The sequence below is a fragment of the Grus americana genome, chromosome 5 (genome assembly GCF_028858705.1).
Source record: "Grus americana isolate bGruAme1 chromosome 5, bGruAme1.mat, whole genome shotgun sequence".
In the NCBI taxonomy this organism is placed as follows: domain Eukaryota; kingdom Metazoa; phylum Chordata; class Aves; order Gruiformes; family Gruidae; genus Grus; species Grus americana.
This window is the reverse complement of record NC_072856.1, coordinates 7,056,399-7,069,883: the sequence shown is the minus strand read 5'-3', so window position 1 is coordinate 7,069,883 and position 13,485 is coordinate 7,056,399. Positions and strand designations below refer to the sequence as shown.

General features: G+C 42.9%; 1 protein-coding gene across 3 annotated transcripts in view; it reads left to right on the top strand.

Annotated features, from left to right (window-relative positions):
• The window catches only part of BDNF (brain derived neurotrophic factor), a 43,138-nt gene extending 32,277 nt beyond the window's left edge, over positions 1 to 10,861 (top strand). For all 3 annotated transcript variants that reach the window (XM_054827168.1, XM_054827170.1, XM_054827169.1), the window contains exon 2: positions 7,343 to 10,861. In XM_054827168.1, coding sequence (XP_054683143.1) covers positions 7,343 to 8,104 — 762 coding nt within the window. In that variant the 3' untranslated portion in view covers positions 8,105 to 10,861. The remainder of the gene's footprint in view (positions 1 to 7,342) is intronic.
• The last annotated feature ends 2,624 nt before the right edge of the window (positions 10,862 to 13,485 follow it).

Here is a 13,485-nt window from a genome sequence, read left to right as displayed (position 1 = left end):
CAGTGCCACACAGGGTCAGGGTCTCAGCAAAGGTAAGAGTCTTGCAACAAATGGGTATAGCCCTTACTCTCCTCCCTTGCTCTAGAGAAAGCACTGCCTGCCCAAACCATGGGTGACTGCTCCATCCGGTGCTTATGCTTTTTAACCATTGATTTTCCTTGGATAAACTTCACTTATGTTCCTGTTGAGTGCATAATGTTCTATAGGTCCTAGGAAGCTTGCCACTTGCAGAACCGATGGCTGCGTGGGATGTTTCACATGCTGTTCAATAGTTTATAGGCACTTGTAAGATCCAAGCTCAAATGGTACAGCAGCTTCTGGGTTGTCGCAAGGCTGCTGGACACATGTCACAGTATGAGGGATCCAGCTCACGCTAGTTTGCATGCAACGTGCTCCGTTCTGTTCCTGCTCTCGGGTGCCAATTATCCTTGACTTCAGTGGGAGCTTCATGTGTGTACTTGGCAGAAGAGCTTAGTCCTGTGACGATTCAGCACAGTATTTCGTACCAAAGCGCCCTAGTGAAATGGGAGACAAACCACAGATGCTGCTCAAAGGTCTGAGGTTCTGCCCTAATGTTCTTCTGCGCACAGGTTGAATTAGCATTATGTAAAGCCCTAGTGGCTATCGAAGCAAGTGATTTCGGAGAACTGTAATTATCTGCTCCCATGGAGGAACCAGATAGTATCTTGGCACAGAGTAATTATTTCATGGAATGGTTTTGTGGTTGTTTTTCTGCGTTTTTTTTTTTTTTTTGGGGGGGGGGGTAGGTAGCCTATTCTATAGGTGAACTTTCCTTTCACAGAGGTTGCATAATGTTACTTCTGAATGAACACAGTAATGGCATGCATGTATCTTGACAAATACTCTAAAACAGATTAATGCGGTTTTCCAAGCCTGAAGTCAGTTTTGAAATCGGAATTTGCTAATGCTTAGGTTTTAGACTTGGAAGTCCTGTCCCTAGTGTACGGTATTCCTGGCATGGCAATAGGAGTATGGCATGTTAATCTACCTGTGATACTCCTGATGAGCAAAAACAAACCTGCTGGTAGTGCTATTATTTGAGGGGGACTTTCCCTGCATACTTTGGTATTTCAACATGAAATTTTGGCCAAAAAAAAAAAGTTTTGGTAAAGCATGTTGTGTTTGATATGTATAGTGGTGTGCACACAAGTACCCTTTTGGACCTGAGTTTCTTTCTTTACACTAGGGATTGCAAACCCCCGTGCAGTTTGAGCGCCCCGTGTGCGGGATGCTGCGCAAACAGCTGGAAAGGCAGTACGTGTGTCACTGGGTCAACAATCAGTTCCCATTGTAAAAGCATAAAAATAGTGCACATCTGTTCTCTTCCATGGGTGTTGTCTCTCTGAAAGCTCTGGTATCATCTGTGAGTCTGGCCTGCTATTCCTTCTCTTGTGTATCCTGCCAGAACTCATCCTGCCTGTTTGCTGGTATGGGCAGAATGGGTCTGAGATCCATCTGACAGAAATGTGATCGGGAACTCCTCGTAGTCCTGCACTTGGCCAATTTAAGTATAAGCATGCTTGTAATGAGGAGACTGTCTGGTCTACGCCCATTAAAGCAGCTGAATTCTCCTTCTCAGAGCTGAAGCAAGTGTGCCCTTTGCATGGGTGGTTGAGTGTCCAGAAAGGTATGATAAAAGTTTGTAGGAAACTCTGATATGTAACTCTGTCAAAGATCCAGAGTGCAATGTCATGGCATTATTAATTTGCCATTATTTTCTTTGGGTTCTTTCCCACCTCTGGTTGACAGGAGAAGTTTTGATTTTTGTATGCGTTGGGGAGAGAGTCCGATAAAACCTTTGAACCCCCCAAAACCCCCTTGTAGTGCTTTAAACAGATGCATTACTTCTCCAGAGCCAATGTAGGCATTGCTGGAGTTTCCTTGCTCTCAGAAGCTGTACCATAGGCAATAGTTAGCAACATAAGATGAAAGCAAATTTCTCATGTTAAAAGTTGTAGTTTACAAACTACTTGTAAATTTGCTTGCTGTTTATCTTAGTCTTCGAAATGGTTCTTAGTCTCTGCCATCTCTGGCATTATAGCTAAGTAGATTTTATTACCTCAGGGAAAACCAACAAGAGAGAATAAAAATAAAATGGGTTTCTTCTTCCTGACATGAAGAACCAACTTACAAGAATACAAATTGGGTGTGGGTGTGCATGTGTATGTATTGGGGGGGAGGGCGCTTTATTTTCAGTAATAAAAAGTAATTATATAGCTTGCTGCATAAATAGCCGCAAGGATAACCGGAGTGCGTCAGACATCCAGTTATGCATGTGTTAAAGGTTAATACTATTTGTTCTCAGTACATTTAGTCTTTGCAAATCATGTGCTGACATGCATCCCATTTTGGTATCTGTTCACACACTCCGGTAATGATGCGTAGAGCAGGAACTCATGCCTGTGCCATTCAGTAGTATTTAGTAAATTGAACTTTTGTATAAAGGTCTTAGAAAATGGCAAGGCAGAAAATGAATGTCTTCTTGCTGCTAATTTTATCTTCCACCGCACACTCCTTTCTGGAGATTAAAGCATTATGAATCTATTCACTACAGAAAGTTATTTCAACTTTCATGGCACATATCAGGATGCAGAAAAGCAAGTACATGTTCATAGCTGTTCCTCGGGTCTCTCTGCTGGAAATACAACCTGTTAAACTGCTACACTTCTGCTCAAAATAACTAAAAATAATGAAATAAAACAATTAACTGGTGAATCCTCATTAAATACAAATACTGAAATAAATAGTACAGCTAGGTAATTGACTGCATATGTAAACTAGCTGTAGATAATTGACATGACCTTCATCTAACGAGCCTCCTTCCCATTAGTGGAGACGACTGCCACAATTATGTGCCCTTATTCTAGCTGTAATTGTATGGACTTTATTGAAGTACAAACTAGGTCACATCTTCCTGAGATCTGGTCCATGGTGGGTGACCTCTTTTCATTGCTTCAGCTTTGCGACGCTTCATGAGAGAAGGAAGGATGTTCTTGCAGCCATGAGAATAGATGTTGTTCAGGAAACCAGTCTCAAATGTTATTTCTGACAGAGACGTCTTGTGTGACCTGAGGGAGTAGCTTAAAGCTAGGTCTCAGCATACTTCTATTTGAAATAGCTTATATCTATTTTATATGAGTTAGCAGGTGTATACAACAGTCTATGGGGCAGCAATTGAACCAAGATTCCCCCTGCTACAGAAGTCTTTGATCTTTTATGCCCAGTGACATAGCTGAACAGGAGGAGTGCAGAAGTGGTGGTGTTCCTAGAAGGTGGGGAGTAGAGACCTGAACCTCCTACAGCTGAGAAGGGAGAGGATGGATGTATGATGGGACTGCAGAGTGAGGCTGTATCATCAGTGACATTATTTGTATTTTTCTAGCTGCTTTTCTGACTAAAAGTAGCCATGGCTACTCTGTTTTGTCTGGCATTCGGTTGTATTGATGCCCTCCGAACACGCGGTATCAGCCAGGTTGCTCCAGTTAAGAAATACTCAGCACTGATGAGCCCCTGTGGGAAACAGTTGCTCAGTCTGCCAGGGTAGCATCAGGCATGGGTGGACACAGAAATGCTGGGGCGTCTCCATGCAAGGCCTCATAGTGGTGGATGTGCCCAGCATGGAAAGTGGCAGTTCCTTGCTCGGTAGTGGCATGCTGGGAAAACAGGAAAATACAGCAGTTCTCCCATGTTCCCACCCCGGTTCTGCCTCCATGCGGGGTGACACAGTGACTGCCTCATAATCCGAAGGGTGTACGTAATCTGTTAGTGTTTGGGGTTTATAAGGCACTTACTGTAACAGGACAGGTGGTATCTTTCAATCTTTGCAACATCATGAAGGTTTGATAGTTGGGGAGCGGGAGGAAAAGGACTGGAAGCTGCCATCCAAAGTGTTTCAAATGACCTTTTTGGTGCTACATTGGGATATTAGTCCTGCCTCGTTAAGTAAGAGATGAGCTGTGCATTCATGAGTCAGTTCAACAGTAGCTGAAAGGTGGTGTGTTTCTACCCATGAAGTGAGATTTAAATCTTATTATGCTATAGCATGTTAAACTAGTAGATTTTGAGCAGCTGCTACTAGAAATTGCTGTGGCTTCTAAAATGAAGAGATTTCCTAGGTGTTAAAATACTACTTTTTCATATTAAATCACTTGATATCATTTCGCTGCCAAAGACAAGGACTGTGTGTATTGCTCAAGTCACTGTCAAGATAGAATAATCTTTTCACATCCTGCTCGCACAGTTTGGCTTAGTCTGGGACTTACGTAGCAGTAGATGTTTGATCTGTGTTTGCTTGCTAACAATATTCCATGTGTCTGTGCTGCGAAAGATTACTTTGACATATTCTTCTACTGTTTTAAAGGGGAGGAAGAGGGGTGGCTTTTAGGGAAACACATTTTCTTGTGTATTATCAGCATCTTACGTGGATAATGGCTGTCTTAAAGTTGTTGGTTTTCAGAGCCTAGTCGTACATTGTTTCTTGCTACCCTAGATAACAGAGGTGGTCATATGTCATTGGATGGGATGTAAATCGATCAAGCTTGACAGCAGTTTCCTTCCTAAATGGAAGGCAACATTGATTAAGGAAGGATTAATTTAACGTGAGGTATAAAGTACTGTTAGATCGGGTGACCAACCAGCCTTTGGGGGAGGATGCTGAGGGCTTATTGAAGTCAATAGGTGAGGTTTCTCTGTACCTCTCTGCCCTGTCTTCTGCCTCGTAAGAAAAATATCCATGCAAATGAAGTTGCACAGCCACTATTCTATTCATTTCACAGCCCTCCAAGTTCATTGCTACCGTAAGAAGTGAACAGCCCAATGACAGTAGTGAAGGCTGTGGCCTGGTCCAGGAATCCTTCTATCTGTTGTTCACCTACCTAAGTTGAAAAGCAAATGTTCAGCCTCCAACTGGTGTATTTAGCTGATGGGTGCAAGCTTCTCTTTGTTTTGTGCTTGTCTTGGTGCCTCTTGTGTTGTGTCCTCTCTTTTAAACTGGAAGGCCCCTTGGGGTACTACGTGCCCAGACAGACTCTGTCCTCCAGAGTCAAGACATTGGCTGGGACCTCTGGGCACTACTCTAATAAAAATAACAGGAACTTGATCAGGAGCCAGAAGATCTGCGTTCTGTTCACTGCTTTGGTGGTCAGAGAGTGATGTGGGTGTTTGGGTTTTTTTTTTCCCCTTCAGTTTTATATAAAACAATTCTCAGAAGAGGGAGTGTATGAATATTATTTGTTGCCTGTTCCACTGGCTCTGCATTTCTATGCTAGCTAAACCACCCCTTCTCCCTCTTGTCTTGTCTCTCCTTGTTTGATAAAGGAAGACTGATAACCTTCTTCCTTGTGTTGTAAATCATCTCTGTAGTGTTTCTCTTCCTCCCCTTTGAGGAAGAAATCTGATATTACTCCCTGTAGAATGTTTTAAAAATCCTAGGGTGAAAAAAATTTGCAAAATATTAATGTTCTGCATAGTTAGAGCAAACACTATGTTCCTGTGAGTCACAGATGTCAGGTTTGTTTAATCTTAATAAATCTATGCCACAATAACACTTTTAAACAGGAAAAGAGATGGAGGGATGAAGGAAGAGTTGTGCTGGAGTAGAGAGGATTCTTAGCCAAAATGTTGTTTAGTAGGGGGCTGGGGGTGAGGGGGGCACGGACACAAACCCAAACACTTCCCACCCCCGACTTCATTAAGTAAACTTTGAGACCTACATTTTGGGCACTGCCTTTCTAGTACATGTTTCCTTTTCTTTGCATGTTTTATGATAGATTGTCTTTCCATGTTCGAGCCTTAAGAGTACTAGTTTCCCACAGCACATTTGCAGGAGATGAAGTAAGGCTTTTTACATAGCACCCTGTTGGCAAACAGAAATAGCATTTACTCCAATGAGTGCTGCCAAGTATGAGGTACTTCTGAATGAACTTCAAAAGCTCTGAAACAAGCATTAGCTGCTGCTTCAAAAATGTGAACAACGCCATTGCTTTCTAGCAAGCAGACCTGGTGAGAGCAGGGATCGGAAGGAGGAAAAATAACAACTGGACATGATGGATGTTGTAGTAGCACTTGGGATCAGACAGAAAGCATAGCTCTCTGTCAGTGCAGGATTTGGGGGGGTTCTTGTTGTAATAGTACCCTAAGTGTGTACTCTGCACTTGAGGAGGAAACAATTTCTACCCTGAGGAACATACAGTCTACAGAGACTTAGCAAAGTGCTTGGGAAGGAGCAGTTAGACAGTCCCGGGCTGTTGGGGGTGCTGATAGGAGTGAGTCTTGCTGATTCCAAGGCTGGTGAGGGGTTTTCTTACTGGCACTCCTGGTGCTACCCCTCCATGCTAAATGAGGACAGAGCCAAGCATACGTATTAGCCTCAAAGCGTGGCCCATAACGTGCGCCAGAACTTGGGGCAGACCGTGAGGGAAATGGGCAAACTGCTCTGTGTTCCAATATGGTAGTAGGGCTGGTTGTGCTTCTGGTTTTCATGCTGAGCTCTGGACTTTAACTGGGTTTAAACAGATGCTTTGCCCATTTGAGAACAGGCGGTATGGGGCTCTGGGAAAGTACAGTGGTTCTGGTACTGTCATTTCAGTATAGCTCTTATCAGCTCTGTAATCCAGCAGGTCCCTTCCATGGCATTCACGTGACGCAAGCATCTGTCCAGCTCAAATTTAGTATGGTAGTGAGCACACTGTCCTGGACCATTTTCTTGTTCTGTATTTATGCATACATAACTTCTACTTTTAGATGAGGAATTGACCTGCTAAGACGTCAGAATTGTATGGCCTCTTCCTGTGTTTTGAAGGTTGCTTTCAAAATACAAATGCAATTTATCCTGGTGCGGTTCAGGTTTTTGTAGATAGAATGACAAAGCATTTTCGGCATAGAGAGATATTAAAAAGCAAATATTTGCATTTGCACTTGAAATGGAAGTCTTGCCTTTCACACTTGCAAAGCTGCCTTTTACTGCAGAATGTTGCATTGCTAAACAGCAGTTCAGCTTTTGCTGTTACTTGAAATAGGTGTAATCAGTCAACAAATAAGGGGTCTGTATAGTATCTGATCTAATACTACAGAAGGACTTCGGCATGTGAGAACTCTGACTTGCTTTTATCAATGTTGCCTAAGCTTTGGCATATGCTTTATCTGAAACTCTAAATCAAAGAATACCCTTGTACAAGCGTATGCTTTATCACTGGTAATGAGTTGCGGCTGCATGCAGCAGGTCTCTGCAGAAAATGCATAATGTCTCATGACAACTCGGGTGAATTTTTAACTTACAAGGGATGGAGCAATAAATTTTTTTTCTTGTTCTTGTCCTTCGCAGTTCCACCAAGTGAGAAGAGTGATGACCATCCTTTTCCTTACTATGGTTATCTCATACTTCAGTTGCATGAAAGCTGCCCCGATGAAAGAAGCTAGTGTAAGAGGACAAGGCAGCTTGGCTTACCCAGGTCTTCGGACCCACGGGACTCTTGAGAGCCTAAATGGGCCCAATGCTGGTTCAAGAGGACTGACATCGCTGGCGGACACTTTTGAACATGTCATAGAGGAGCTTCTAGATGAGGACCAGGACATCCAGCCCAGTGAGGAAAACAAGGATGCAGACTTGTACACATCCCGAGTCATGCTAAGCAGTCAAGTGCCTTTGGAACCCCCACTGCTCTTCCTGCTCGAGGAGTACAAAAACTACTTGGATGCTGCAAACATGTCCATGAGGGTCCGGCGCCACTCTGACCCAGCTCGCCGCGGGGAACTGAGCGTGTGCGACAGCACGAGCGAGTGGGTGACAGCGGCGGAGAAAAAGACTGCAGTGGACATGTCCGGGGCGACTGTCACAGTCCTGGAAAAAGTCCCAGTACCCAAAGGCCAACTGAAGCAATACTTCTACGAGACCAAATGCAACCCCAAGGGGTACACAAAGGAGGGCTGCAGGGGCATAGACAAGAGGCACTGGAACTCCCAGTGCCGAACTACCCAGTCTTACGTGAGAGCTCTCACCATGGATAATAAAAAGAGAGTCGGCTGGCGCTTTATAAGGATAGACACTTCCTGTGTATGTACATTAACCATTAAAAGGGGAAGATAGTGGATTTGTGTTGTATAGATTATATTGAAACAAAATTATCTATTTGTATATATACATAACAGGGTAAATTATTCAGTAAAAAATAATTTTATGGACTGCATGTATAACTGAAGTTTATACAGTACAGTGGTTCCACAATCTATTTATTGAACATATCCATGACCTGAAGGGGAACAAAAGTCATTTGCGCACAAGTTTAAAAAAAAAAAAAAGAAAAAAAAAAAGAAAACCAAGCAAACAAAAAAGTCTGCATTACATTCCTCGATAACATTGTGGTTTGTCGCCGTTGCCAAGAATTGAAAATATAAAAAGTTTAAAAAAAAAGAATAAAATTGCATGCTGCTTCAATTGTGAATTGATGATAAACTGTCCTCTTTCAGAAAAATAAATTGAACCAAAACATTCCGTTTACGTTTTAGACAGTAAGTATCTTTATTCCTGTTAGTATTATATCTGTTTACTGCTTTTAACTTCTGATAGCGTTGGAATTAAAACAATGTCAAGGTGCTGTTGTCATAGTTTTACTGTTTCTCTTTTACTTTTGAACTCCCATCAGATTGAAAAAGAAAAAAAAAGTCATTACCTTATTCTGGATTAAAAACAAATTTGTTTTTTGTATGTTGTGAAGGTGTTTGCAATAGCAATCCAACTACTGACAAAAAAATAATAAAAAAAAGAGGCAACTGAAAAAGAATGGTGATGTTCCACTTCACATTGTTGAACTTCAGGCTTAAAGACAGCACTTATTTAACTGTATGGCAACAAGCTTTTTTGGGTTTTTTCTTTTTTTTTTTTTTATTACTATTTGCTGTCTTTTGAGACCTGCATTTGCTTATACCATGTTTGTTTGTGTTTGAGGGTTGTTTTTTTTTTTTTCCTTTCCTCCCTCTGGAAGTATGTTGGTTGTGGTCTTAAAAATATTTCACTTACCATATGAGTGGTATACTCTCGAAGTAAGTGAAGAGGAAGCGCCGGAGGAGTTGGCTTAATGTTGCTTAGGTTCCGATAGACGTATTTAGCCTGTGCTACCCCTCTAACCATCCTGAGAAGTATTTCTAAAAAGGCAGGTTGTGAGCTGAAGAGCTGTGTATAGCACTTGCACTGACTACAGTGGGCAGAGAGGCAGAAATAGCTCATTAGTGAGATCACCAAAGGCAGATGCTATATTTGTAATTCCTGTAGATGAAGAAAAGTAGCTGAACAAAGAGGAAAACACTGCAAAATGTAACTGCTTCTGAATGCTGCAGAATCTGCATTGAGCTGGATGTTTTCAGTTTTGAGGCTGGACTCTGGTAGAGGGTGAGAGAGATGCAAGGCGCCGTTAGGACTGTGTAGGTGGCAAGGCGAGCCCACGGCCCCAGTGTTAGCGGGGTTGCGAAAGGGCTGCTGAGGGAAGTTTCAGGCCAGAACCATCTTTCAGTGCTGGCATCTTTCATCTGGGAGCATTGGCTGGATGTTTTCGATTTTGAGTCTGGACTCAGGTAGCCGGCCTTGCTGTTCAAGTTAATAAAAACCTGGACTGGGCAAAGCTTATTTGAAATACGATTCCCCCACAATAATTCTGTTTGAAGAGTATATTTAACAGGGAGTTTATGTCATTACTAGTAGAAACTGATGGTGGAAGCTAACCTTCAAAATTGGTGATTTCTTCTACTTAGGGTAGAAGGGCTTCCCTTTGCTAGGATAACTGGCTGTCAAAGGAGAACCACCCTAGCTGTACAATGAAAACCTTTGGCATCGGCCACGCGCTCGCTGAGTGCGAAGAAGAGGGTTGTGTGACCCACCTGAACTTCAAACTTCAACCTTCCCCATTGATTGCAGATATTCAAGCTCCCACATAGAAATCAGAAATGAAACAAACCAACCAACCCATACCTTACTGAAATGTCTCAAAACTTCAACAATATTCCTAAACTACAGAAGACAGATGGTGTAACGGTGGCTTCCTTCAAAATGGGCTGGTTGCTTAGGACAAGGAAAGGATGATGCTAATGAGTGAACAACAGACACATCACTCATCTAGACTGGAAAAAGAAATGGTAGCTAGGACATGACAGTAATCTAATTCAGAGGCAGGAGTCAAATAATTCCCAGTTCAAATAAATTGAATTTCCAAAAGAGAAGTATTAATGCATAAATCATGCTAGAAATAAAGTTCCTCATTTCCCCGTGTTAATCACAGCAGCATCCTTAAGTCAGCAGTCCCCACCTGGCATAGGTGAGGGAGGTGCAGAATTAACAGTAGGTTCAGAGGGGTAAGGGCAGCCCACGTGGGACTCGGGGACGGGGCTGAGAACCCACGGAAGATCTGTGTCCCGTAGCTACATCTAGAGTGATATTCCCCGTAACAGGCCAACTCCGTGCCTACCGATAGCACGTGAAGCTGGCAATTAAACTGCAGTCCCGCGGCTCTCACCTGCCCGACCTAACGCATCCATGATCGCAGGCTTGGCAGTTTTCGTTAAAACAGAGATGGGGGGGTGGGGGTGGTTTTCTTTCACATCACTTAATTGAACTCTTGCTGTGGTCTGTTTGTGACAAAGGTATATCATGCATGTCAGCAGGCCTAGTGCTGTGTTAAAGTAAAGACTCTTGCAACTGTAAGTTAATGTCTGTGGCCTTGTTCTCTATTATTCACCTTGTGTAACATAAATATTTATTGTATATTTATATAATTTTATGGTTTTTGGGAAGAACTGAAATTGGCATTAAAATTTAAAAGCAACTGCGTCATATTGTAAATATAATTAAGCTATATTTAAGTGTACTGATTAACATAATATATGTTTAACTATAGAGTTTTTTATGTTTTTAAATATATTTTCAAAATATATATATAAAAAACTTGGGTTTTTTTGGGGGACCATGTGACTCTTTTCTCTAATTGTAAAACAAACTTGAGTTTTACTATAAAGATGTGTGTTCTTTGTTTTAAAACAATTTTTACTTTATTTTAGCAATAAAATCTCACTCGGAGGGCAGATAGCCCCGTTTCATAGCCGGACAGTTAGCATTGGAGGGGAGGGGTGGCAAGAATTTACTTTCCATAAAAGTTGGGATATTTGCAGAATGATGTATTTCCATTTAATTCTAGCACACAAGTCCTCGTGAGACTAAAAACCCATGAATGACATTTATATATGATTTTATTCAGCCGTAAAATAATGAGCGTAATGGAAGTGAGGGGGAGGGGTTACTAACCTTAGTAACTAAGGGATAAGTGAGACATAAACTCAATAGCTATAGTCCAGTCATGTACCTGATTTTTAAATGGTGTCATGTATATTTATATCCCCTGCACTGAACTTATTAATGACCCCATGGAGTACTAGGAGTGGAATTCCTTGGATTTAACATATTGTTAGCATTTCTGAAAGAATATTTTCTACTACAACTGCCAAGCCTTTGTATATTTAATTATCCCACAGCCCTAGAACAATCAATAAATCTTCATGATGAATAGAAAACTTTCATATAACTTAAGTGGGAGGGGGGAGAGCACAAACCCAAACTCTTAAAAAATTCCATCGCTGCGAATTTCCCAAGAGCCCAGCGCCAGCAACGTCTCCACGAGAACCGAGGAAATGGTGCTTCTGCAGATTATCATTTATATTAAACACACATGCGTGCACATTGCTTGCTTTATTGTTGTCTTAAAATAAGCTAACGGAAGCAGTAACTGATACTAAAATCTTTGGTGTATGGCAGAACGGGGCCGCGTTATTACCACACCATGCGCCTGCTCCTGGCTGCGGCTCCGCTCGGACCCTGCCTCTTCCCTTAGGTAGGACGGAGATGGGTGAGGTTGGTTTAGCTTATTAAATATATGTTAAATATATGGCATAGGTACCTAGGGAATGAAATGGGCACCCTCAAACTATGCATTTGAGCTACAGAGGAAGATACAGGAGCTAACCATCCATCCTTAACGCTCTACTGAATCCTCGCTCTGTAGGGGAAAAGAAAGATATTTCCATAGCTTTTATAACTTGGAGCAGAAATAAAGGCATATAGCTATAGACTTCTAAATTACTCAGCCAGAAAACAATAGCAAGCAGTAAAAGAAGATTTTTGAAGAGAGTATCAAGGCTACATTGAAGTGCAATGAGAGGGGGAGGACATTTATTTCAATTTGTCCCAGGTGGATCCAATACACTGCTTCCACAGGCTACTTCTCCTAATTAAGATCTCATTTAGAAGACACCTTCTGGCAGAGCAATTAAAATGAAAAAGGAATGGATGCACTTGTTTGGAGTAAATATAAAGAGCACCAAGGCCTCACCTTATGAAGCAATTTTAAAGTGAGGAAGGTTCTGTAGGGAGGTGTTCTGGAGGAGGAAAAGATTTTTCTGAACCTTTTTTGTGGGTGAGGAGATTTTTTTTTTTTTTTTTTAACCACTTGCTACCATTTTGGGCAGTCAGGGACTGTGGTGTTGATATAAACTGATGGAGTTAAACTGAGAGTGATTTTGGATGCCTGTGGGAGAAGGTGGCCTGGAGATGGCATGAGTGGATCCAGCTTTTCCAGGAAAGATTTGGATTCGCCTGTGGAATTTGAGATGCTTCTGGAAATCATATCTTTTAAATCTCCTCCTGTTAGATGGTGGCAGGAAGCACTTGGAGGTAAGCTGCTCTTTGCTACACTGACCTTCTGTTGAGGGAAATAGCATATAGCTGCTGTGTTTTGCTTTGCTGTGCAACAGGGAGTCTCTAAAACCTGCCTGCAGCCTGCTCGGTTCTCTTGGGGATCCGTACTGAAGTCACAAATACGTATACGTGTTCATCTAGACGTGAAATAGCTACTGGTACTGCTGGTTTGTCTCTGTTGATCAGGCTGGTGCTGTGTCGTTGACTGTATATGGGATTGTAGCCGCCCTGCCTGTCGCTGCAGGTCCGTAGGAATGATGTGCGGAGGGATGCCAGGAGTGGCAATTCCCGGTGATTCCCTGGGGCCCGGGAGGGCCACGCAGGCAGCGAGGGCTTCCCTGCTGCCGGAGCCCTCAGCCGTGCCGGTTTGCAGCAGACACCGCTGATCTCATCGGCGCCAGCGTTGCCAGTTTGCAGGGATTTTAGGAGATGAGGAAGAGGATTTGGCACGGAGCTGCGAGGCTTCTTGTCTAAATCCCTCCTTTCTGCCTCTACCAGCTGGGCAAAGCACCCGTGTGGCAGCGGGAAGAGGCCGGGGCTACCCGTAACCACCGGGATCCGCACGTGCGGGTATGCCTTTACCCCCCGCCGGCAGGCTGTCCTGCCCGCCGCCCCGGGACTGCCGCCCCCTCGCAGCCGCAGAAGGCTGTGGTTGGGCTTGGAGGCCCTTCCAATAGGGCCAGGCAGGCGGCTGGAATGCAATGGGCTCGGGAAAACTGAGCTAAAATGTTTGG